Below are 27,279 nucleotides of genomic sequence, written 5' to 3'. Positions count from 1 at the left end.
GATCACTCAAAGGCTTAATATTACTTATACATGTAACTCTTCTGCCAGTAGCTCAGGCTTGTTACTAAGTAACTCTTACATTTAAATTAACCCATTTCTATTAATCTATGTATTGCTAGGTGACTCATGACTTGTTACCTCATTTCTATACATCCTGCTTTCTTAGAGGCTGGCTGATATCTTTCCTGTCTCCGTCATCTTTCTTCCTATTATTCTGTTTTGCTTTCCCACCTAACTTCCTGCCCAGCTACCAGCCTGTCAGCTTTTTATTAACCAATGAGAATAACACATATTCACAGTGTACAGAAGGATTATTCCACAGCACCTAGGTTCCCTACTTTTTGTATGTGTGTGGTCATGTATGTGTGCATATGCACAGTGTGTGCCTGTGTGTAGAGGCTGTAAGTTGATATCAGTTAAAGTTTTTTCCAAGTCATAGTATTGGCATTATCATAAAACTTATTCTCTGTTTGACATACTCACATGGAAGTAAAATGAAGGGATTGACTAGGAACACACACAGAATAAATACTTAGAGACTGTATGGATATACAAGCAGTCTATTGTGTATCAAAGTTAAAAAGAAAGATAATTTAAATGCTCATGACACCCAATCAAAAGTAGAGAAATACTTTAGATCTATTGCTTCTCCACTACTTTTCAAGGCAGAGGCTCTTACTGAGCCTGGCACTTGGTGATTCGGCTAGACGGTCTGGCTAACACCAGCCTGTCCCTGCCTCCTCTGTGCTGGGACTACAGGCGTGCACAGACTTGCTTAGCTTTTTTATGTTTTTGCTGTGGATTGAATTCAGGTTCTCAGTCTTGCATGACAAGCACTTTACTGATTGAACTGTGTTGAAAAAACCAGGCTAGCGAAGGATAAACAATTATATTTTATTATAAGGGGAAAGCTCAGGCCACAGAAATGGAAGATCCAGGCTCTGCTTTACCGCGGCGGGGAAGCTACACAGAGAGCGCACCTGGGTGGTGCACAGGTTTTTATCTCCCTGTCACAGAAAGTCATGCTTAAACTAGTTTCCGCCTCTTAAAGATTATTGGTTAACAAGGCTTTCCCCATCAGAACTGTCTTCTGCCTATGGGACAGTGACGTCACCATCAATGACACAGATAGGTTCTTTACCCCCTACCTCTTTCATGCAGCATCCTCACAGACGTATTTAGAGAATGGTTTAGAGGTTTTCCAGGTGTCTGTCTGTCTCCTTGACAGTCAAGGCTAACCACTGTACGTCTGCTCCTCAACATGACACTCAAACACATCTCCTTCAAGCATCCAGATAAGGAAAATAATGAAGTCATGATTCTACCTCACATGATGTGACTACCCTGTGTACAACTGAAAATGCATGAATTCTTTCCTCAAAATCTAAACAGTTAACAGCATTATGCAAAAGTCCAAACCTCCCACCTCCCCTGAGAATCAAGACAAATCATGTATGTTAGCCATATAAAATAAAGAAAAGGCAATACTGTACTGCAAGCCCTTATACTGTGGTCTGACAGGCCCAAGCGGTCACACTTCCAAAGGGAGGACTAGAACATCGGAATGATGGATGGGATGGAAACAACACTGAGACCTAGCAGGGAAACATTCAGATCCTGTAGCTTCATGGCTAGTGTATGGGGGCATGATACAGGCATGATACTAGCAGGCTTAGGTGGCCCAGCCCCTGTTATTTCCTTACTTGAACCCACGTGACCTTTCTTTTGGGCTGCCTCTGCTTGCTGGCGGTGGCTTTTCTTGGTCTTGTGTTCCTGGCCTCTCCAGTGTCCTTAGGTCTTCGCCTTCACTCTCGAAGTTTCATGTATTACTCTCTCAGGCCCTGAGAATTCAACATTGCCTGGCCTCTTAGGCTCTCCTCTACACCATGATCCCTAAGGTTTGCAATTTCCATGTCCGTAAAGCCAGCACAGCACCAGGTGGAGAACACACGGTCTGTGCTAATGCTCACTGTCCTGAGTGCCTGGGCAGTGGGATGTGATGAGGTGAGTCTAGGAAACCAGTGTCTTAGGAGGCCCTGTGTGAGCAGACCGCCAGTGCTTTGCTCCTCTCAAGGGACGCTCTGTCAGCTTTGTTTCCGCAATCATACTCTGAACTTGTCTTGGGTGTGGCGCAGCCAATTCCCTCTGGGCCCTCCAGTGTCCTGGTCTTGTTTGGAGTTTTTATTTAAGTCTCTGACACAAGTGACATCTGGAGACCTTTTATTCTCTGATATATTAGAGGTCAGTCAGGTTTTATTTACCTTCCATATTTAAATTTTTTTAACTTTTGAAAAAAAACTATTTCATTGTAGTTCTGAAAGTTTTTCATATCATCTTCCAACTCTTTATTTTATGCTTTCTTAATTAAAAAAAAACAAAAAACCCCATAATTTTTGGAATGTTCTTCTTCATTAAACATTCCTCTTACATTTTTCTTTTTATTGCTGTATGTGTGTGTGTGTGCACAGGTGTGCACAGGTGCATGATTTCCTGTGTGCATATGTGGAGGGCAGAGGTCAGGGCTGGATGTCTTCTTGTATTGCTTCCCGCCTTATTGAGACAAGGTCTCACTGAATGTAGAGCTCCTATTGGCTAAGTTGACTGGCCAGCACGTCCTCAGGACCCTCCTGTCTCCACCTCCTCGTGTCGGGATGACAGGCCTGCACCTAGCTTTTTACTTGGGTTCTGGGGATCCAAACTCAGGTTCTTTGCTTGTGTGGTAAGCACTGTACCTACGGTACCATTGCCACGGCTCCTTCTCTTTCGCTTTTTATGCCTGTAATGTTGTTTTACATCTCTTTCTGATATAATATTGTCTCAGTTTCATCAAGTTCCTGTTTTCTTTCTTTTTCTCTGTCTTTTATTTTTAAAGTAGCATCTTGCCCTTTCTATTAGGTTTTTCTCAGGTGTCCTTGGCTGTTCACACTGAAGATGGAGACAGTATGGAACACGTGCATGGAGTGCCTGGTCGCCCACCCCCTTTTCGGAGGATGCTGTCTTCCTTCTTGTCTTCCCTCTCCTTTTCCTCACTTCTCTCTCTTTCTAGTCCCCACTCTTGCTCTCTTCAACACTGTATCATTTAAAAGTATAAACGATTTATATATATATATAGTCTATGTATGTCTAAATGGGTGTTTTGTGTGTGGGCATGTGTGGACACCCTTGCATGTTCTTCCTCCTCTTTTGTCTCTGTCTACCTAATTTTTCTAATATAAAAATATTTGAGTCAAGAAGCACAATAATGAGTCATTGGTGTATATGTATGAAGTCTTCCAAAATATACTCCTGCCCTCTTTATTGTTTTATTGTACTGCCCATAGTGATTCCTCTAATTTAGCATTTTACATATTCTCTATTTCCTGTGCTTGTTGGAGTAAGTCTCCAACACAATATTAGTATTCTCATGTTATCTGAATGTATTTCTACATTGGGCCTGTGGGGCTCTTATTTCACAAGTGAGAAGCCTTTTGGGGCCTAGATGGTACAAGCAGAAGGTGAATTGGTATTTAAATCCAGATCTTTCTGTCTTCCTGTGACTGTTTTTTATCTTATTTCCTCATTTCCTTCTCAGTATATGCTTTCTGAATACCCTCCCCCCCCCCGCAAGGAAATCTCTTGATTGAACCTTAAAGTCAGGATCAAGATAAAAGCATCAATGACAGAGTAGATTGGGGTAGATTATATGATTATCGTGGAGGGTGTGGTTAGATTGATGTATTCTTTGTTTCTACTCGCATCTATTTAGGGGATCAGGCACATACCCCCAGAATACTGATTTTTGTTTTAGTGGCAGGTGAGAAATAAGCTAAGTTAAAGGAAGTGCTCATGTGGCTCTTACTGTAACAACAGAGAAGGATTGTTTGGAGACTTGCATGTCACTCATACACAGCAGTGACACCCTCTTTGTGGGTTGTCTATTTATATTAAAAAAACTAAGTGTTTTGTGATACTGAACAGTGTGCTTTATGATGGCTTGTCAAAACGACGTTTGGCTCAAGTATACCAACCTGAATTTCTTCAGTGTGAGTGTTCCTAAGTCTTAAATACTGGCATGTAAGTTCTAAAAAACTGTCAGCCAGAGATCATATATTTCGTCAGTGCAATATGTTTAGCCACAAATAGTCACTCTAAGATACTTTAGAGATCAGATGCTGCAGCTGGCAGTGGCCCACACCTTTAACCCCAGCACTCGGGAAGCAGAGGCAGGTGGATCTCTGTGAGTTCGAGGCCAGCCTGGTCTACAAAGTGAATTCCAGGACTGTCAGGACTGTTTTACAGAGAAACCCTGTCTCGAAAAACCAAAAAAAAAAAAAAAAAAAAAGGTATTGTTTTTACTCGTGGCAAAGATCTTTCACACTTTTGATATTGGGCCTCTTATTCATTTGTGCAGAGTGGATGTATATGCCTATATGCTTGTTTTTATATTTGTATATTTATATTTGTACACATTTCATCTAGCTAGTTATAATTAACTAGTTGCGCAGTGTAGTGCAGTCGGAGGCAGATGTACCTACTGAAGGATAAAAACTACTACTGGAGAAATAGAAAAGTATTTCTGGGATAAGGTGATTTTCTTTTGTTTAGTGTTCATAGCACCCTGCGTGAAATGTTCCGATGTGGCCGAGGACTCTTTCCACAGAAGAATAAGCCCATTGTACGCTGAAGTGCCTATGCACATCAAGTCTGTTAGGAATCATTTTAAGTGGTCCCTGGACTCTAGGAGGAATCTGCACTTACCATGTTCTAAAGGTTTCTTAGTTTTCTTGTTTCTTATTTTTATAATTTAGGTTTCTTATTACTAAATAACTCAGAGGCTTAAATATAAATTTGAGTTCTTTTATCCCTGGAAACATTGATTTCATATTAGTGAAAAAGATTACGTTCCATTTTGGTCTCAGTGCTTTGAAATGTAAGCGCTTACAAGATAACAGCTATTAAATTGCTGGAGGGGGGGTGGAGGATGGAGGCATGCTTTACTGAGCATGTTTTCTAAAATGTTGGGAGATTTTGATAGTACATAGTACATATATAGGGGTGTGTGTGTGTGTGTGTGTGTCTGTATCCAGAGATACAAATAGCCTAATCTAATGAAAACTTACTTTAAAAAAAAGCTTTCTGTTTTTAAGTGTGTGCATGCGCATGTGTCTGTGTGTGTGTGCGCGCACATGAGTGCAGGTGCCCATGTTGGCTAGAGGCTTTGGATTCCCTGCAGATGGAATAACAGAGCATTGTGAGGCATCTGACATGGGTGCTGGGAAGTAAACTGAGGGTCTTCTGCAGCCATCTCTACAGTTTACTGTTTATTAGCTTCTCAGGGTAGAGAGGTCACCGAGGTCAGCTGGCTCCCTGTGTGATCTGAGGGCCATACACCACTTATCTTACTGTTTTGCTCTCTGCTAAATGACGCGAGAGCCAAATAGGATCTGTTTCAGACATTTCCTGCGCACTGTGCTCCATAAGCAACATCAGGTACTCGTGGAGCCATTTCAGTGCCAAGATGATGGTGGCGGAGTTGAAGTTGTTGGCACCAGAGGCTTCTCGTGATTTCACAGGGTTAGCACTATGTGTTAGACAGGAAGTGTGAATCTGTAGCAGTCAAGGTATTCCTGCCACTTTTATGATACTGATAATTGTGCTGGCTACTCTTATGTCAGCTTGACACAAGAAAGAGTTTTTGGAAAGGAAGGAACCTCAATTGAGAAAAATGCCTCTGCAAGATCCAGCTTTAGAGTAATTTATGGGACAGTGCCCAGTTCATTGTGAGTGGTGCTATCCTGGGGTTCTATAAGAAAGCAGGCTGAGCAAGCCAGTAAGCAGCACCCCTCCATGGCCTCTGCATCAGCTCCTGCCTCCAGGTTCCTGCCCTGACTTCCTTCAGTGTGGGACTGCAATGTAGAAGTGTAAGTCAAGTAAACCCTCTCCTCTCCAGCTTACTTTTTGGCATGGTGTTTTGACTCAGCAATAGAACCCTAGCTAAGATAGTAATGTTAGTTAGCTAATTCAAGATTGTTAGAGAACTACAAATCTTCATCCTGTCCTGCGTTTCTTGTTTCTCTTTTAAATCATCAGTCATTTAACCATTTGGTGCCGCCTGATGTTATGAGTCACTGAGCCGTAGTATTTGGAACCAGCTTCGGTTTTTGTGTAGTCTCTTTATAGTTGATGCATTAGGTAATAGCCTCAGTGAAACCGAGAAGTGTCTCTAAGGTCCTTCCGTGCCAGACCTAGGAAAAGCAAGTTTCCTGCCTCCCAGTCTAGCGTTCATTCCTGTGTATTGTCCCATCTTTGAAGGGTCTTTGGTCAATGTGCATCTCTTAGATTGAACCAGTTTCCTTATATTTTTTCCTCTAAAGATACTGACTCTGAAAAAGTGAGAATTCTGATTGACATGGAGGAGAGTGGGTGATCTGAAAATCTCTCTGGTGTTACCTGGGCCCACCCCGCCTTTTGGAATCCTATAGGAAGGGATAAGAGTGACTTCATAAGAAAGTGGGAGGATGGTGGGCCAGGTAGGGTGTGTGGAAAAACTTTTCTTAGACGTTGGGAATATTGTGTTAACTGAAGACTGGATTGCTACCCTTATTCCTATACTTCTGTTGACTTAGAAAACAAACTTCAGTCTGAAGACTCTTAAAATTCAGTTCTCCTCTCCTGATTCTAAACTTAAAAATGTTGTTGTTCACTGTATTTTATATTAAATAAAAATATATTATTTTATGCTGGGAATATACCACTCCCAGCATAAAATAATGTAAATCTATAGTAGAAGGTATAGGGAAAGTATTGCTTTTTTGCCTTCTCTAATAATTTAATATAAAAATGATTTATTAGCTAATTCCCATCCTCTTCTCAACTAGCTCCATTTCTGCTTTTATGCTGGAGTGTGTGTGAGTGTGTGAGTGTGTGTGGGTGTTATCCAGTGAGATTCGCTAGGTTTATTTACAGATGCATGGGTTCTTAGAAAGACTGCTCCACTAAAGAAAATGTCTCTGCCTTCCTCAGCAAATGCTGGCAGAATGTATAGCACCCAGGAGGTAGAGCGTCGTGGCCCACCCCCACCCCATCCCTACAGATATGACTGGCCCGATGGTGTGCAGGTAATCACAGCTGCTGAGAACTCAAGAGTGCCGGCCATACCATGTCCTGAAGTCAGCGTTCCATACCTCTTCCCCAGTTTCCTCTGGCTCTTAGTTTCTTTCCACTCTTCTCAGCTGTTCCCAAGCTAGGAGGGCTAGGAAAGTTGTCCCCTTTATGGCTGGGCATCGAACACTCATTTGTTCTCAGTCCTTTGACCAGTAATGTGCATTCATTGTAGAAGAAATAGAAAACTCACATTGTCAGTATCAATATTTGGTACCTCATTGGGAGATATTTGCTTTTGGTGTCTCTTTTATTATACAGCATAGAAAACAGCTAACATCTGAATTAACACAAATCCTAAGCAGTGTCATAGGCTTATGATCTTAGAAAAATATTTCTAATTTCTGTATAATTTCCTAAGCAGACATACTGTAATTAGTCTCTCACCCGTTGTTGGGCTTTACATTAAAAGTGCCATTATAAATTACAGATTTTACAAATTCTGAATCAAATAATCTCTGCTGTTGGGCAGGTTCTTCTTAGTGTGTGCTTCCCGAGATGTTTATGAACACACTCCTTTCTGCTGAAGACGCCTTTTCTCAGTGTTTCCCCAACTCTGTGCCTTCTACTGATAGCTACTTTAGTCACCTCACAGTGCTTTGTCAGCTTAGCGGGCAGTCAGAGCTGGTTTCTTGCACCATTGTGACTCTGTAGCTCCATTTAGTATTAGGAGTGTAGTGGGCACCCAGTTAAACATTTGTTGAATGCCTTTGAAGCTTTTAGAACAGTGGTTCTCAACCTGTGGGTCACGACCCATTTGAGAGCCAAACACCCTTTCACAAGGGTCACCTAAGATCACCAGAAAACACAGATATTTATGTTACAATTCCTGACAGTAGCAAAATTACAGTTATGAAAGTAGCAACAAAAATAATTTCATGGTGGGGTCACTACAGCATGAGGAACTGTATCATTAGGAAGGTTGAGAACCACTGCTTTAAAATGTTATGTGACTGATTTTCATGTGACAGTTTTGGATTTTTTTTAAAGATTTGTTTATTTTTGTGTATGAGTGCTGTCGGTATGTTCCTCTCCTCACCAGAGGTGGACACTGGATCCCATTACAGATGGCTGTGAGCCATCATGTAGGTGCTGGGAATTGAACTCAGGTCCTCTGGAAGAGCAGCCAGTGCTCTTAACCGCTGAGCCACTTCATCAGCCCAAGTTTTAGATTGTTAAAAATATCTTTTAAAGTTTACATCATACATACAACACACATGGACATAGAAGAATAGAGGAATTTAAGTTTAAATTAGGATTGATTTTTTTTCAGCTTACTTTTGTATCCGGCAGTGGGAGAGAGGGCAGGTTTTAGGTTGGAGCTTCCTGGTTTGTAATCCGGACTTTGTCCTCTCTTCCTTTCTCCACTGCTTCCCTTATTCCTCCTTGAGACCCCCTTTCCTCTCCAGAGTATAGGGTCAGAATCACTGTTTGACACAGCCTGCTATCTTCAAATTTAAGTCTTTCATTCTCATGGTCTCTGAGACTAAGTAAGAGGGAAGGTGATAAATATTTATTTCTTGTTTTTTATGTTTTGAGGCAAGGTGTTACCCTGCAGCCCAGGCTGGCTTAGAACTTCCAGTCTAGTCTGTTCTACCCTCAAAAGCTGATTTTCTCCAACAAGCCCACCCATCGAAAGGCTTCAGGTCTCCAGGGAAACCCTTCAGACAGATTTCATAGGAAGTACAACTGCACACATTTTATGTCTCAAGGTGGGTATTTTAATACCTGTAAGGCCTCTCCTTCCTCTGTTCTTAGGAGACAGACTACCCTGTAATACTTGGCTAACCACAATCATTGGATTCTCCCTGGAGCCTGAGCTCTGTCAGGTTTTCTTAGCTTTTTTGATGGAAAGTTTTATAAATACAGGCCTTCTGATAGTTGGAGAAAACGCTAACGCTGTCCCTTTTCTCTTGGAGGAGCATTAGTAAATATTTAATAGCTCTTTCTGAGCACAGTATGAATACTTAAAATATTAATTGCAGCAGCCATTTGCCGTTTGTTGGTACGCTTCTCTTGAGAATGACTTACTTTTGAGCATTCTGTGTGATAATATAAAGCCAGACTCATTTCTGCTTAGGTATGTTTTCCATGTGTGTATGTCACTGGTGCTGGGATCACACCTAGTGTCTTCTTGCACATGCTGGTAAGCACTCTGCCACTGACACCCACATCCCTTAGTGAAGACAGTTGCAGTATTGATAGCATTGGACTCGAAAAAGTTTAGCCATCTACGTGGGTATTTTTATATGTCACTTATGTTCTGTTTACTTTATTGGAACAGGGCATACAGGTTAGAGGACCGCCCCTCCTACTTTTCCATGTTAAAAAGCTTCACTTTCCTGAAGCATTAAAATGGATTGAGGGTGGGGGTGTTCTCAGAGTCCAGCTAGGAGAAAGTGAAATTCAAACAGCAGTGCGAGACACTGTGAGAAGGGACCCTCTTGTCACGATCACTAGTGGTGTAAGTGTGTTCCACGTTAGCCAGTTCACTGCCATCACTGCACTGTTGAGATCACCCGTGGAATTTTTAAAATTCTACACACTTGACCCACTATTAAATTAGATTCTCCAGGGCTAGTATATGAGAATCAGTATTTTAAGAAGGCTTTCCAGGAGGTTTTAGTTGTAGCCAAAAGAAGCATTCCTGTGAAGTTCAGATACCCTTCAGAGAAGGTGCGTTGTGCTGCTTCTGGCTTTAGTAAGAGCTCATCAATTATAATTAATCAAGTGGGTATTATTGGAGGCAACCTAGGATCACTCTTTTTAGTAATCAACATTCATTGGGCCTTAGAACCTGTACCAGATTCTCATTAGTTGCTAGTGATACAGAGATAAAGTTGATCAGTTAGTGTGGTCGAGTAGGGGAGAGAGAAGTAACTATACTATGTTACGTGCAAAGTGTGTAAATAGAGACATGGCTCGGGTATTTACTGAGATCTTAGTAGGGCCTTTAACTCTGCCTGAGGTTTGGGATGTGTGTGTTGACACTGTGTGTGTGAATGGCGGTGCTAAGATGAAATAAGGAATAGTCAGAATTTCACAAAGAAGACTACCGAATAAGAGTTTATCAGGTAGGAAAAGGGGAGGTAGAGGCAGGGCTTCCCTGTTAAGAACTAAGGGATGTGCATTCAGGGCTTGATTGGAGAGAAGATGTTTATGGATTACTTAGAGTTGTCCTAGAAAGTAAGCCAGTGCCGTGGCGTACTGCTGTTAACCATTGTTGATACCTTGCGGTTGTTGTAGAGGTCACATGGTCAGGTCTCTGGAGGCCATCTTAAAGACTACAGCTGCTGGAGGGAGGCTGGGGAGAGAGGACAGAGAGAGGAGAGTTTTGTTTTGTTTTTAATTTTAGGTTATTTTTGTTCTCTGTTGGCACAGAGCCTCAGATTAATGCTGTTTTATAGAAATTGTCATCGCTGTCACCTGGTCACTGCTCCCAACATCTCACTCTGGGAAGATTCATCACAGTTGAATTACATCATTTTGCTCATTATTGCCATCAGGAACTTTGAATACGTTCTTATTCAAAAGTTTTCATTTTGGCACCTTCAGGTTATTTTTGTGTGTCTTTGTGTGTGTGTGTTATGTTAACTTCCGCCCCGTAAAAAGAACACCCATTAGCATTTACCTTACTTCTTTGGCTTCTGTACATCTTCCCTCTTTACATTGTGAATGCTTCATATTTGTGCGTAATCATTTTTATTACACATATGCATGTGTGTGTTGTGTATGTGTGCGCTTGTATCACGTGTGGAAGTCAGGATAATTTGTGGGAGTCAGTTCTCTGCTTCTACTGTGTGGATTTGGGGTATTGAACTCGGGTGGTCAGGCCTGGCAGCAGCTGCCCTTTGCTGCTGTGCCATCTGCTGGACCCAAACGGTGCTTACGTGATGCTTTACCTGGATGTAAACTCTAGGACAGCGGCTGTTTTCCTCTCGCACTTCAAGTCTTGACTCCACTGTCTGCGGGACTGTTGTTACTAATGAGAAGTTTAATTACTCCACCAGTTTATTACTCATTCGTCAGTGACTTTGTTGTTTGGTTTTTCTGTATCCCTGCCTCTCTGTAATGTATGCAGTTGCAGGTTATTTTTACTTCTCTTGTTTATTGTGTATCTAACTTTCCTTTTCAGTACTGAGGTTTAAACTTAGGTCTTCGCACATGCTAGGCAGTGCTCTGGGCTCTTTTTACTTTTGCTTCTTAGCTGGAGGATCTCTGGTCAGGGCTACACTTGAGCTTCTAATCCTCCCGTTGCAGTCTTCAGGGAGCACCTAGGATTGTAGGCGGTGTCACTAAGCCTGGCATGGGAAATGTTTTAATTAATTTTTTTAATAAGTGAAAATGTAAGTAAAATAATGGATAATCTTATTATTTTCCAGAAACATGCAGGGGAACTTAGTTGTACTAGCTAAAGATGTATTTCCTTTGGCAGAAGATAGATCTATGAGCTCGGAAGGTCTCAGTTACAGTCTCGACTCTTGTCAGTTTTCAAGGCTGCGTACGACCTTATACAGGTCAGGTTTGTACTATACGTGTTTTTCAGCACAGCATTGTTTCTGTGAGGGTAATTAGATGATTCTGAAAATGTCTGAAAGCTGGAAGCATTGTGTGTGTGGTACAGACAAGTTATGGAAGTGCCCTTTTAATGCTTGTTTTCTCTAAATTAATTCCAAGTGTTGTATTCTACTTGGTTTGTCACAATGAATTAACTTGTTATACTTTTTAAGAAAAGTCTATAGAGGAAATATTAGTTACTTCAGTTAGCTCATATCTGAATATATCATCTACTGTATTTGAATATAGACCTCTGAAGTTTAGCTGCTTTGTGTAATCTTTTATCCTCTTGCGTGTGTGTGCATGTGTGCAAGTCTGTGCACACGCAGTCAGTCACCTGTGTGTTTATGTTAGCAGCTGGAGGTCAGTTTCTGACGTCTCTGTCACTCCCCATCTTAGTTCTCAGTGACCTGGCCCTGGGATCCTCCTGCCTCTGTGCCCTCAGGGCACACGGCCACATCGGGCTATTGTCTGGGTGAAATTAGGTCCGTGTGCCTGAGTGGAAAGCATTTCATCTATGGAGCCACCCCCAGCCCACTATGTCCCTTTAGAGGTGCTAAGACTAAACTTGATTTATTTTTTTAAATTTAACAGGCAGCCAGATAAATTGGTGGTAGTCTGGACGAGAAGAAGTCGGAGGAAGTCTTCCAAGGTGAGTCCACTGTGAACAGTTGCCACGTGCAAGTCTGTGCCAGGCTTAGTTTGTTCGGATGTTGAGGGGAGGACTCAGCACTGCGGAGTGTCGAGTTGTCTGAGTCCATTGCTGGGTCTCAGGAGAGCAAGGGTTGACGTTTTTCTCTTCATACGGATAGAGACTAGACAGAATTCTAAAATGTCCAGTTCTGTAACTACTTTTAAACTTCCTGTTCCATAGAGAAATACATTTTTTGTGAGCATACGACTGTAAACATAGTTACTGGAAGTTGGTTTTTCCTTATAGATAGATCTGTATTAAGAAAAGTTTGTTAGTTGTTGGTAATTGAAATTTAAAAAAATTATTAAAGGCATCTTCCAAGGTGGGTTTTGATCGTTTTTGCTACATGGTCTCACTTTGTGTCTTCGCTGGCTTAGAACTTGTGATCTTCTCTTTTGTGCCTCCTGAGTGCTGGGATTACAGGTGTGTGCCACCACATCTGCCTCTAGAGCATCTCTAATTAACCAAACCTTAGTTATTCCGTTCAGTGAGTGTCTTGGCCGCGGTTGTGTTGCTGTGAAGAGACACCACAACCATGGCAACTGTTATAAAAGAAAGCATTTAATTGGGGCTGGCTCACAGTTTCAGAGGCTTAGTCCATTATCATGGTGGGGAGCATGGTGCCATAGGTAGATATGGTGCTGGAGAAGCAGCTAAGAGTTCTCCATCGGCTTCATAGGCAGCAGGAAGAGAGACACTGGGCCAGGCTTTGGGATTTTGAAACCTCAAAGCCCAACCCCAGTGACACACTTCCTCCAACAAGGCCATACCTCCTAATCCTTTTCAAGTTTTGCTATTCCCTGATGATTAAGCATTCAAATATATGAGTCATTGTTATTCAAATCATCACAGTGATATATATTATAATTTGTAAGCATACATGTTTATAATTTATAATACACATATTATAAATACAATTTATATAGACATACTTGTATAAATAATACTCCTATCAAAATGTAGATTGCTATCAACATAATTTTTTTTGTTTCTTTTCCAGGCAGTTCCCAACCCTCAGAGACTAGCATTATTTTGATTTTCTGACAGTAAAGACTAATTTTACCTATTTTTGAATTTCATATAAAAATGCTAAAATAGTATTTTTATAGCACTGTATATTTTTAATTGTACTATATACAGTTTTAATATAATATACTATTTTATGTGTGGTTTCCTTTGCTCAGCATCATGTTTTTGAGACGTGTTCATGCTCTTGCTTTATTTTATTTTTTTGCTAGATAGTATACCACAATGTGAATATACTGCAAGTTGATTAATTACTCAGCCCCCAATTATGTATTTTTTCACCCTTGTCAGTGTTAACAGCTAGAATCATTATTGCTCAAGTATTTTCTGTTTCTCTTGGCTGTGGGGATGCAGCTCTGGGTGATAGGACGGGTACCTTTTAACTTAAGAACTTGCCAAAAGTAAGAGTGATATTATGAAATACAATAAATTAGGTGGTAACTTAGTTCAGAAAATACTCATTTTGATACCGAATATACTTTGTTATTTAATGGCTTATTTGAAATTAAGTAGTTTTTATGAAGGAAAGATTCTTTCTCATGGTATCAGTTATTGTTTGAATCTAGGTAATGAAATACAGATTAATTTTCTCAGAAACCAGTATATTTTATAAGAAATTACTTTTTATTCTATTTATTTCTTAGTTTTAATGTTCTTCAAGACCTCCTTTATAGACAGTCAGCTCTGTATTTAGGAGTTTCATATATGTGGATTCAACCTACTATGGACTGAAAATATTTGGGGAAAATTGTGAATGAGCCGGGTGTGGTGGGGCCATCTGTAATCTCAGTACCTGGGAGGTGGAGACTGGAGAATCAGATGTTCAAGGTCAGTCTGGGCTTTGTGAAACCTGTCTCCAAAAATTGTCAGTCTTGAACATATGCAAAACTTCCCCTCATTATTTCCTAAACAATATGGGATAGCAAGTAGTTATTACACTGCCCCCCATTGCAGTGGGCATTTGTAAATGTCTTGATTTAAAATACATGGGAACAAGTGCACAGGTCATATGCACACACTGCATCATCTATGTAAAGAATTGAGCATCAGTGGAATCCCGCTTTCAGATGTTACTGTACTTTAGAATTCCTGTCTTTTTCTTGGAATATTAGAGGTATATAACAGTTTATGAGAACTGACAGAGTTAAGCTTATAACATATATATGTATATATATTATATGTATATATGTCCTGTACATTTATGGAAATGTTTTATAAATTATACATAATAGCTAAATAAGGAAGTTTAAAACTGACACTCAGATATTATACTGACAGTTAAATTAGACAGTAAATAATTGGGCACATTTGCCTTTTTAATTTAAAGTTTAATTCCCAGTTAATTGCTCATTTTCTGTTGGTACATGTATATTTTATAGCTAACTATTTAAAGAGCTCATTGCAGATTCATTTTGATTAAAATAATTAGTATGGGCAATTAACACAATATGAAGCTTTTCTCCTTTCTCAAGCAATGACATTTATATCACAGACTTTGTCAAGCTGTAATTGATTTGTAAAGGCATACATAAATCAGTTTTCAGTATATGTGACCATAGCATCCGGGCAGTTGTGATAAACCGGAACATGGCATTTTATGTTTTGCTGTTGAAACTCCCGCTTTCTAACTAGGATTTGAACTTTGCACAGAGGTGTAAGAATACCAAAGGGAAACCTGCACCATCACCTTCCGTAGCCTTGCTTCATGATGGAGTTTTCCACATGTGTCCCCTTCCTGTCAGGAGGATACACTGGGGAGCTTTACCTGAGGGAGGTTTTGTCAGCACAGTCAAATTGCTTAATAGGTGACATATGAAACACGGTAGATGCACTTTTAAAATTTGTAAAATATAAGTTAATGAAGTATAAAATTGGAAATTTTAGTGAAACTCTTTGCTGCATGTGTGTGCATGTTTGTAGGTGTGTGGTTGCACGTATGTGCACCTATATAAGGAGGCCACCTTATATATTGAGGCAGGGTCTCTCGAATCCAGAGCTTGCTGACTGGGCTAGCCTAGCTAGCTGGCCTGCTCCAGGGATCTCCTCTCGGGTTCTGGGAGTCCAGGCAGGTGCCACATCCATTGAGCGTTTCCATAGGCCCTGGCTTGCTGAGCTCTCAGGTCCACACCCTTGCATGGATGCACCTTACCTACTTAGCCTTCCACTAGCCCTCACTGGAACACTTTGGTTATATATAGAAAGTACCAATCTTTTAGGTAAGTGTGGCGTGAAATAATTGGAAAGCAGTCAGTGTATTTTATAGAGTTCGTACCTGTCCAAGTTTTATTTCTGTTACTATACTAAAATATCCTGGCAAAATGCATCTTAAGAGAGGAAAGGTTTGTTTTAGCTTGCTATTCAAAGTTACAGTTCATCATAGGGGGAAATCAAGGCATAAGTACACATAGCCAGTCACAACACATGCAGAGTCTAGAACAGAGAGAAATGGCTGAACCTACTCTGCTTTACTTGCTTGCTTGTTGCTTACCAAGCTTCTCCGTTGCACAGTTTAGGGCCAAGCCTAGGGAATGTGCTGCCCACAGTGTGCTGGGTCAGTGAACAGCTGAGAGAAATCCCCTACAGACATGCTTTCAGGCCAGCCTAATCAAGATACTTCCTTAATTGAGACTATTCCCATTCTAAGCTGTGGCAAGTTCATATTCAGTACTACCATCAGAGTATCCTCAATTAAGTAGTGTTACATTTTTCCCAGGCCTGCCTTTGGCAGATATCAAATGGTATTAATATATATGATCCAAAAAGTAAGAAAGAAAAACTGTATACAGAGATCTGAATAATGTGTCCTAGTTGCTTAGCTGTATTAGGATGCTGGCAAATGATGATAATTGTAGTTATCATTCGTAGGGTAAAGCTTGCTAACTGTGCTAAGGCGGTGACTACTTCTACACGTGTCTCTATGCAATCACTTTCTAGGGAAATTCTTTTATATAATCTGCTAATCCTGCATGAAAACTGACCAGGGTTCTTAGATATTTATCAATGATGTGTTGTTTCTCTTTGTCTCTCTTTCTGTTTCCCTCCCTCCCTCCCTCCCTCCCTCCCTCCCTCCCTCCCTCCCTCCCTCCCTCCTCCCCTCCCCTCCCTCTCTGGTTTTTGAAGACAGGGTTTCTCTGTGTAACATCCTTAGCTGACCTCAGACTGGCCTTGAACTCACACAGAGATCCACCTGCCTGTGCCTTCCAAGAGCTGGGATAAAAGGCGTGCACCACCACTGCCCAGCCTATCTGTATCTCATAACTTACAGTTTTGATGGCTCTGCATAATTTTATCTATCTGTCTGTCTAATCACCAAAATCATCATTAGGTACCTGTATTAGACTTTTCATTCTTTGCCCCGTGAGCCTCCCCCAGCTCTGGGTTACAGCTGCACACAAGCACACCTGCCAGTTGTAAATGGGTTCTGGAGTATAAATGCAGGTCCTGTGCCGTGAGACTCCGCCCCCTCGCACGTCTGTCTTTGTGTCTGTACTCATGTACTGTTATTATGAGAAAGTGGCCTTTGCTGCTGGAAAACAAAGAGCAACAAAACCCCCAGCTGTCTCCTTGTGTCTGAGGCCAGTCCTCTTCTGCATCATCACGGTTTCCCTCTTAACTGGTTATTTCCCGTTAGCATAAGTGCATTTTTTGTCTTTACAGATTGTCTTCAGATGTTATTTTCTCAGCTGTGGGTAACTTGTTTCTTTCCCTCAAAGTAATTGTGTTCTCATGTGAAGTAGTTTCTCTCTTCCCTTTCTCTCTGAGCTCATTCCAATCTGACTTTCCCCCTGGACTGCAGCGTTGAAGCTGCTTGTTTGGATGTTAGCAGCTCTCCTTTGTTGAATCCCGTGGTCTTTTCTCGGCTTTATGCTGTCACCTGCTACCAGCTGTGGGCCCTTCTCTTTACAGCGTGGCTCAGGCACCTCATGCTCCTGGGTTTTCTTTACTCTCCTGACACACCTTTGCCTCTTTTGTTTCATTTCCTTGTCTTGTTCATGTTGTACCCAAGGTCTCAGTGCAGACTACCCTCCCAACCCCCAGGTTTGCATGCCAGATGCATGCCAGGAAAGCGGTCCATCACTGAACTACATCCCAACCCAGATTTCTTATTCTTTGTCTGTTCTCACTCTCCTAGGATCATATCCATTCTAAAGATTTAAGTAATATCTGTATGCTAATAATTCCCAAATTGTAACAATACTTGATTGAGCTCCTGTTTGAAGACCTGAACTAGTGTATCTAATAGGTGACTGAGATTTGATGTGTATAAAACTGAGCTGAGCTTGGCCTTGCCTCATATACATTAGCAGCAGTTTCTTCTAGTTCCTCAAGAACAAAACAGCTTTACCTCACTCACCTCTAGTTACTTTAGTTCTCTCCTACATAAACAGCAGATCTTGGTCACGATCTGTAAAATGAAACAGTGTACCAGAATGTGGCTACTCTGCCACCTTTTTACCACCCCTGGTCAAGTCCCCCTCAGCTCTCCTCTATTGCAGTGGCCTCCTACTGTTCATAGCTGTTTCCTCTATTACAAAGTCTGTTGTGGATTCATTGGCTAAAAGAGTCAACTTAAACACAGCTTAGATCAGAATTCCTCTGTTTTAAACCTTCCAGTGAGAATCTGAGAGGCCTACTAGGGCCTTCCCAGGCTGGGCCTCGATTGTTGCCAGCGACACTCCCTGGCCACTCTGCTCCAGACATGTTACCTTGTTATAAACTTGATGTGCTTTGGTGCCAGCGTTGTCCCACCCTCAGAAGGCTTTTTCCTGTACTTGTAGATCTCATTTCTTCATCCTTCCCTCATGTCACTGCTTCCACGAAGCCACCTCTGACTGCTCTGGGAAAAGCTATGTTCTTCTGACCCCTGTATCCTTGTTCTCTGCTTTATTTCTGACATTTGTGCTCCACATAACATACTGCTTAGGTAATCTGAATAATTTGTGCCTCTGTTACTACTTACACCATAACCCCCCTCCACCAAAGCAGGAAATCTTTCCCAGCTCTGTGGCCCAGTGACCCAGAATGGGGAATGAGTAGTTTCCACCTTTAGGAAGGTTCCTTCCACACGTGCGATGAGTTTGGCACACTCGGATCTTAGTTTGTGGACTGACACATAGCTTTTGTTATCTTCTTCCGACACATCCAGAGTTTTGCAGCATGTAAAGATGAAAACTCACTAGCCCTGCCTGGCATGACATCTCTCTTCAGCTCAACTTTGGTTAATAACGCACAAGGGAGATCTGGTGATGAACTTTAAAGTCGGGGTGGTGAAGTTTCCAAGGGAATTTGGATAATCAAGGTTTATAAGTAAGACACCTCCCATATCACAAGAACTAGAAACAATGACTGGAAAAGCTAGAGTTTGCTTTCACGTGTCCTAAATAAGAAGCATTGCAGTGTAGGGGAAATGAACTTAAATACCCTCCCCTCCTCCTTTTTCTGGAGCTCTCGGCCTCCTGAGTTGCTGGGACCACTCATGCATGGCTGCTCCCTGCTAGATTTTCCTGAAATTTCTTTTTTTCTTCAACTTTTATGCATATGGTTGTTCTGTCTGCGTGTATATCATACACCGCTTAAGTCCTGGTGCCCATGAAGATCAGAAGAGGATGTTGGATTCCCTGGAACTGGAGTTACAGATGGTTGTGAGCCACCATGTGGGTCTTGGGACTTGAACGCAGGTCCTCTGGAAGAACAGCCTGCGCTCTTAATCACTCAACCGTTTCTTCAGACTTGAGATTTTCCTTTTAAGGAATAAATTTGCCTCAAACTTCTCAATCACAAAAATAATCTTAAATATTGCTCCTTGTTAAAGTTTTCCGTAATCAGAAATAGCAGCCTTTAAGGACATGAGCTGTCCTATTTTTCTGTCATTTCTTGTAGCGTACCTGCATGTTTGTGTGGTGGGGTATACGAGGGTCTGCTTATAGACCTCTAGCTTTTGTGTGGTGGGGTATACGTGGGTCTGCTTATAGACCTTTAGCTTTCATTTGTTTGAGCTATTCTGACCCAAGCTAATGCTTAAAATGTTTTGTTTTGTTTTGATGTTTGCTTTTATTTTGACTAGTGATTTTGGTCTGAGGGAGACTATTGTCGTTAGTGGATAGCTAAATAAGGTAATATACTTTTGTAGATTGTTAACCTCGCATTTTCCACACTTCATAATTGAAGCTTTCATTTTTATTCTGGTAGGCTCACAGCTGGCAACCGGGAATAAAAAATCCATACCGTGGTGTGGTTGTTTGGCCTGTTCCTGAAAACATTGAGATCACTGTGACTCTTTTTAAGGTAAGTTCTTTTGTGTGTAGATTGTTTATAGTTGCATCTGTATGTGCTTCTGTATATGATTATCACACGATTATTGAATGCATCTGCTTACCTGATGGTGTCATTTCCAACGAGGAAGTTTGTACACTGTAAAGGCACCGCAGACTTTTAGATCCATAAGGCCCCTGGGCCTACTTTTCCTTGTAGTCTACTCACAGGAATCTTTCAAGTGCTTTTCCTGTGCAAAGCTGAAGTTCGTGAAGTCTATTCTGCTCCTCATTTTGTTGGCTTTGTTTGATAACAATTTACTTTAAAATCAGTATTCAGTAAATATTGGTATTAATGCAGCATGGTATTGTGGTTGTTGTTGTTGTTTTTTAACTCTTTGAGTGCCTGCCACCAGCTCCCAAATAAATACATGGAGACTTATTCTTATTTATGAATGCCCAACCTTAGCTTGGCTTGTAACTACCTTTTCATAAATTATCCCGTCTGTCTTATTCTATTTATCTCTCTTCCCTTCTTACTCCATGGCTGGCTGTGTGGGTTTCTGGCACCTGGCGTCTTTCTCTCCTTCTCCTTTTCTCCCTTCTGTTTATTTTCTCTGCCTGGCATTTCCACCTGTCCTTCTTCTGCCTAGCTCTTTATTAGACCAACCAGGTATTTGGGGTAGGCAGAGCAACACAGCTTTACAGAGTTAAGCAAATTCAACATAAAATAATGCAACAAATCTTTGCATCATTAAATTCCACAGCATAAATCAATGTAACATATCTTAAACTAATATTCTACAACATGATGTATTTAAAAGTCAATTGCTTCTTGACTTTTTGGTCAAAATCAATTGTAACAGTAAATATACATATCCATACACATATACTAAACAAATATGTAATATATGTGTGTATATAATTATGCAAATATGCATATATGTATGTATGTAGGTCCATATATACTGAGACAGGGTCTTACTAGGTAGCTCTGTCTAGCCTGGAACCTATTCTTGCTGGCCTCAAATCCACAGAAATCTGCTGAACTCAGCCTCTCCTGAGAGTAAAGACATGTGCCACCAAACCCACTAGTTAAAATATTTTAAACATTGATATTTATGAAAATTATAACTTGAAAGCAATATACTCTTTTAAAGTACAGATAAAAATACAGACATATACTGTTTGCCTGTCTTTTATGTGTTTTTTCTTGATATTTGCCTTATTTCTTTAAATATCATAAAATATTCAACACTTATGATAATTAAGGACCAATTTACTAACCAACTTTTCTGCTCTCAAGAAATAGTGGGAGCAAAGTATGGCCTATTATTAGCCTTTGGGAAGTGGTAGAATCAGAAAACAAGTGCTTGCCAAAGCTGATGGCACAGGGGGCTTGACAGAGAAGATCACAGCATCAAGGGTTAAGCCACAGGGTGAGTTCAAGGCCAGGGTAAATTAAGACCCTGTCTCAAAATAGAGAGCAGAGAGGCTTGGCATGGTGCAGCATGCCTATACTGCCTGTGCTGTCTCTTCAAAGACATGTTCTGCTATGTATTGTGTCTACCCTTGGGCTAAGTGGGACCAGTCCCCAAAATTTGTGGGGACACGGGGAGGTGAGGGAGTAAAAGAGGGTGTGTGAAGATGGGTGTGTGACGGTGGGTGTGTGACCGTGGGTGTGTGACCATGGGTGTGTGAGATGGAATGGGTGGCTAGGAAACTGAAAAGGGATGTGGTGATGCAGCTCGGTAATAGAGTGCTTGTTTAGGATGCTTGACTCCCTAGGTTCGATATTTAGGAACACACACATGCACATACACACACACACACTCACACACACTCACAGCATTACTTCTCTGAATGAATCATTTTAAAATTGTTTTTACAGAGTATTAGAAGGAGGAGATATCCATTAGATGCTCTCGGACAACTAAGTAGAGCTCAGAATGTGAAGCCAGTGTAAGAGAGTGCTTTTGATGTTGTGACCAAGTGACCAAGGATATGAATTCTTGTGTTAGACCGCTCTTATAGCTGTGACAGACACCTAAGAGAAACAGCTTGAAGGAGAAAAGACTGTGTGTGTGTGTGTGTGTGTGTGTGTAGCCCTAGCTTGTGTGGAAGTCAAAGAAATCTAGGTAGATTAACTCTGCCTCCCACTCGCTGATACACACACACACACACGCACGCACGCACACACACACACACACACACACATATATACACACACACACATATATACATACATACACGCACACACACACTTCATTGTGCTTGCCATATATATCACACACATATATTGTTGGTGGTAACACCATCATCACCATCATCTCTTTGCTTAGGAAAAATTAAGAGAGGAAGTGGTAGCTGCTTTTCTGTTCATCTTTTCCCCTAGGCCAGTCTGTTGCCTTTCTAGTGGCTGTCCTCAGAGGCTGCTACGAAACCCTTCTCTTCCATAACTCTCCTGCTGGAATGATACCCTAAGCATGGTAGTTAAGAACAATACTTCTTGAGTCTCTGCCCACATCAGTTTGTTCTCGACGTAGCTCCAAGGTTCTATCAATATTTCCATTTTACTGATAAGGGAGCTAGGACCAGTAGGGAGGTTAACGTTCCCAAATACCTTGAGTTAACCCAATTCTTTCCTCTAGTCCAGAACAGTTCTTACCTGTGGGTCATGACCCCCTTGGGGGGGGGTCACATATCAGATATTATGCATATCAGATAGTTAAGTTATGATTCATATCTGTAGCATAATTACAGTTATGAAGTAGCAACAAAATAATTTTATGGTTGGGAGTCACCACCCCATGAAGAACTGTATTAAAGGGTCACAGCATTAGGAAGTTGAGAACCATTGGTCTATACTGAATTGCCTACTCTGTAGTAATAGGTTATGAATATTTACTACAGGTGCAAGCTCTCTGATACGCTTGAGAAAGACTGTTAAGCAGTCTCATCAAGTAAATTTCTTATTTGGTCTGCTTATATTGGTTAGCACAAATGAGCAGACAAAGTTATGCAGTGTTTCACATTTATTTTTAATGGTAGAGAACAGGGGATTGGAATGAAGTTGAAGCATAGTTTATAGCCATTTTCAGAAAGAGTCTGAGTTGAAAGTAGCAGTTAAAATTGTTGCTGGGAAGATCAGGAGTTAAGGGTGGTTTTCCATGCTGTGTGGGATTTGCTTCTCCGTCAGCATTCATGCCTTTGAGCATTAAGATGTAGGGAACATGCCTCCTTCCTAGTCTGCAGCATTTTCTACTCGGTTATATTGTTGGGGCAACCTTGTAACCTTTTCCAGTATTTAAATGAGTATTTTCAGTAGGTCATTTATCTTCCACATCACCCAGAATTCTGATAGAAAAAAATAAAAAAATGCAACAACTTCATTCTTTCATGGTAAGTTTCGGATCTTGTTTTTGAATAGCTCTTAAATATTCAAGCAAAAAATTTTCTCATACTTTCCCCTCCTTTCTAGTTTCACAGTTGACGTGATTTTGAAATTGTAAATGTTCTAAGATATTCACACAAGTAATTCACAGAGAAATACTTTTTGAATTATTTATTTTGTAAAAATTTATTTTTGTCGGTATGGGTGTCTACCTTGCACGTCTTGTGTACCCCATGTGTGTGCTGCCTGTGGATGGCATGACTCCCTGGCTGGAGTTCCATGGTCTGAGGTACCAGGTGGGCACCAAGGATGTTACCTAGGTCCTCTGGAAGAGCAATACCCAGTGCTCCTTCCTAATTGTGGAGAAACCTCTCCAGAACCCCTAAATTAAAAAAAAAAACCCTTATAGATGTGGTGTTTGCCTGCATGTATGTCTGCACCGTGTGTGTGGCTGGTGCTGAGGACAGAAGAGGGTGTTGGATCCTCTGGACCTTAAGCTACAGATGATTCTGAGCTGCCTCATGGCTGTTGGGATTCGAACCTGGGTCCCTTGGAAGAGCAACTAGTGCTTTCAACTGCCGAGGCATCTCCCTGACAAGTACTTGAGAAATACATTTTAAGAAAGTTATCAGTGTGTTTCACCTCTGTAATTTAACCAGAAGTTGATTTCTTTAGATTAATGCCTGGTTTTGAAATTTCAACTAAATTGAAAATAGATATGGCTAGTAAAAAATTTTAAAATGTATTAGAGTTTCAGAAGGGAAGAGATAAGAAAGTTGACAACAGTTAGAGGTAAATAAAGAAGGCTTGATTAATTACAGATGTTTTGTCTGGTCCATAATAAAATAATTCTGTAGACATCCACTTTAAAGTGCCTGAGAAATGAATATTGTTGTTGCTTTCACATCACTTACTGAAGTTTCCTATCAAATTATTTCTTTGCCCTAATGAAATAATTCCTTAAAAATTGTTTTAGGTATACTACTTCATCTGTGTCTCATAATGTTTTATTTGCTTTAAGCAGTGAAGTATATCACTATGTGAAGGCACTGTTAAATATGTTTATTGATGTATCATTTATTCATGAATTAATTTATCCAATATTCTCAAAGGCTGCTGTGTGCCATGCATGTTTCTTGAGGCTGGAGGTAAGTCAGGTGATCTGGAACTCCAATGTAGCGCTCACATTTGTACCGAGTACCTGTCTCATGAGTTCCACATTACCTGGGCACAGTGAGTGTTCAATGCTGTGTCTCTGATACCAGTTGTGCTGTATTTCTAAAAACAATAAAGATGAAAACCGACAGGCAGGACGATGGCAGGACGGCTCTCCTCTCCTCGGCGTTGTCATGTTGTTACTTAGTCTCCGAGTAGTACTGTTTGTGTCCTAATTCAATATAAAAAGCCCTTCCAGTCTTTACAGTCACTGGAGCTGGGCATAGGCCTGGTCGAAGTCTGGGATTATCACTGTAGTGATATTTCATTTATATTTTTAATAAATAAAGCTTGCCTGGAGATCAGAATGCAAAACAGCCACACTAGTCAGCCATACAGGCCCGGCAGTGGTGGCACACACCTTTAACCCCAGCAGCCAGACTAGTTATCCGTAGAGGCTGGGTGGTGGTGGTGTACACCTTTAATTCCAGCACTAGAGAGGAATATAAGGCAGGATGAGACAGGAACTTGCTCTCTTTCAGTCTGAAGATTTCATAGAGGTAAGAGCTTTCTAGTGGCTTGATTGCTTTGCTTTTCTGATCTTCAGGTTGAACCCCAATATCTGTCTCTGGGTCTTTATTATTTGTGCTACATATCACATGTGTTGTAAGGGACTAAAGGAAATTTGAGTCATGCTAACATGGTTAGAGTTTGGCCTGAAGATTAATCTGTGGGTGAAAGGTAAATGAACTGAAATACTGTTGTAGCCCCTTTACCTTGAGACCTTAGCAACAGAAGATTATAATTATGAACAAGATTCTTCCCAGTGAGGAGCAGGTGGAGCCTGAGACCCTGTACAGAGATAGCAGCGTCCATCTCCATGTGGATGTGTCTTAAGACAGTCCGCTCCACTGAATTGGAGATATACACCATTGGACTGTGTATATCTCAACATGGAATGTGAATATCTACCCCTCACACCAGACTTGAACTTGAATATATTGACTATAAACAGATTATGAGCCCACTACTTTCTCTTTTTAAAGTTATTGAATTATTTTTTCTTGTAAAATTTTGATCACTTTGAAATGGATTTGAAGGAATACCAGTTTCTGTATCAAGAATTTACAGCTTAAAAGTGACAATATTGCTATTTTTCTTACCCCGTGTCTTAGTTACCTTTCCTTTTGCTGTGAGAAAATACTCTAACAGAAGCAACTTGAAGGAGACATTGTATGTTGTGGCCGGGAGGACCTGGGGCAGGAGCCTTGCTCACTTGCATCCCTGGCGGCCAGGAAGCAGAGGATTCACGTTCTGCCTTGTTCTCTGTGCACTCTGTTGCCTTTACTTCTCATATGTGTGAAAACCGCACACAGTTCTGCTGCGTCTGGCTATTTTCTCTATCGTGACGCTTTCCTTGTTTGTTTCTGCAAGATGGAATGTGTTATTTTCTCATTTCCAGTGAGGACTTTGATTTAGTTTATAATACACTTATTCCTAGGAGAGTACGGACTATGTCTTTAAATACAGAGCAAGTATGCATGAGTCCATAGGTGACTTCTGCAATTGCTAGGGTAGTTTTTAGTATTTGTCAGCTAAATGCTTGCAAAAGTGTGCCTCACGTACAAAACAGCGCTGCCTGTGGTGGCAGGATCCCTCACCCCTAGATTCCTCAGGTCCTAACAGGAGAAGTGGGAAGAGGATTGTCAACAGCTCATGTTGACTGGCTGTTCTGTCTGATTATGAAATCCCTTGGAATACTTAGAAATTCCAGGGGTTCACATAATCTCTGTGTCAGAACACAGAGTTTCAAATACTAAAAGTTGTAGAAGAACTTTGTGTGAGCATTTAGTCACTGAAATACTTGTTGACTCACAGAGTTGTCTGTCTGTGATCATGTGTCTTTGTCTTGTCATAGATGCAGCACTGGGAGAGATGTATCCACAAAAGGAAAAGAATTTCTTAATATAAAATATGATTATTTTAGAGAAATTACTCAGTTTTCTTTAAAGATGTTATTTTGCTCCTTCCTTTTCAAATGTTAGTAAAGCAACAAACAAGTTTACTTGTGTTTTCTTGATTGTATCAACTGGCCTAGTGAGAGTGTTTTTCACTTCTCGAAATTTTGCTTTTGTTGCAGGATCCTCATGCAGAAGAATTTGAAGACAAAGAGTGGACATTTGTCATTGAGAATGTAAGTTAGTGACAGAATCCATGCTTTTTTACCCCACTGCATGAGTAGTTTGTGATGGGAGAAATGTCGCTTTCTGAAAACTTAATAGGGAATTTGTAGATTTTAAAAGTTTTTATCAATAACAATTGCTTATAAAATATTGATGATAAACTGTAAAAAGTCTTTAATGACAAACTGTGTTTACACGATGTATTCTGTGTGGGCCTGAAGGCAAAGTCATTCACTTGCTTTCTTTATCTTTTCATCAGCTAGCATGGTATTTCTTATATAGTAAATGCCTTCATAGTATGGAATCCAAGAGGCTAGCAGGTATACAGTGGTGTTAAATAAATGCTTTCTACCTAAGAACTAGAGAGAATAGGCAATGACAATAATAATGATTAAAAGTCTAGACTTCTAAGGGTTGGAGAGATGACTCATTGATTAAAAGTACTTGATGTTCTCTCAGAAGACTGGAGTGGGGTTCACACATCAGGTGCTGTAACAAATGCCTATAACTCTAGCTGCAGGGACCGGATGTCCTCTGAATGAACATGCATGTGCACATGCGCACACACGGACACACAGATGACTTGATTTGAAGGCCTAGTTGTCCCAGTTACAAGTCCTCTGTTCAAGGGCAAGTTTCCGAATGAACTCCTCAGCTTGAGAGTTTGTGTTGGGAGGCTTGAGGACGTCTCTGTGAATATCCGTCTTAACTATTGGTGGTATCTTGTCCTCGGCTGCGTCCTAAAACCCTAAGGCTTACGTGGAACCTGCTTACGGCAGTCTTTGTGTCACGGTCTTTTCTTCTGTGCTTGACTTTACTTTGTATCCAGTGTTAAAGGAAACTTAAGCTTTTCCCAGCAGTGCCTTGGACCATTTCTAG

At 40.9% G+C, this 27,279-nt stretch overlaps 1 protein-coding gene across 12 annotated transcripts in view; it reads left to right on the top strand.

Annotated features, from left to right (window-relative positions):
- Positions 1-27,279, top strand: part of Ehbp1 (EH domain binding protein 1) — a 255,213-nt gene that overhangs the window by 22,527 nt on the left and 205,407 nt on the right. For all 12 annotated transcript variants that reach the window (XM_075944462.1, XM_075944460.1, XM_075944463.1 and 9 more), the window contains exons 3-5: positions 12,292-12,349; positions 19,607-19,702; positions 26,358-26,411. In XM_075944462.1, the coding sequence (XP_075800577.1) occupies positions 12,292-12,349; positions 19,607-19,702; positions 26,358-26,411 (208 nt within the window). The remainder of the gene's footprint in view (positions 1-12,291; positions 12,350-19,606; positions 19,703-26,357; positions 26,412-27,279) is intronic.

Source organism: Microtus pennsylvanicus, chromosome 12 (genome assembly GCF_037038515.1).
Source record: "Microtus pennsylvanicus isolate mMicPen1 chromosome 12, mMicPen1.hap1, whole genome shotgun sequence".
Classification (NCBI taxonomy): Eukaryota; Metazoa; Chordata; class Mammalia; order Rodentia; family Cricetidae; genus Microtus; species Microtus pennsylvanicus.
The sequence above is the reverse complement of the archived record's forward strand: the minus strand, read 5'-3'. Positions and strand labels throughout refer to the sequence as shown.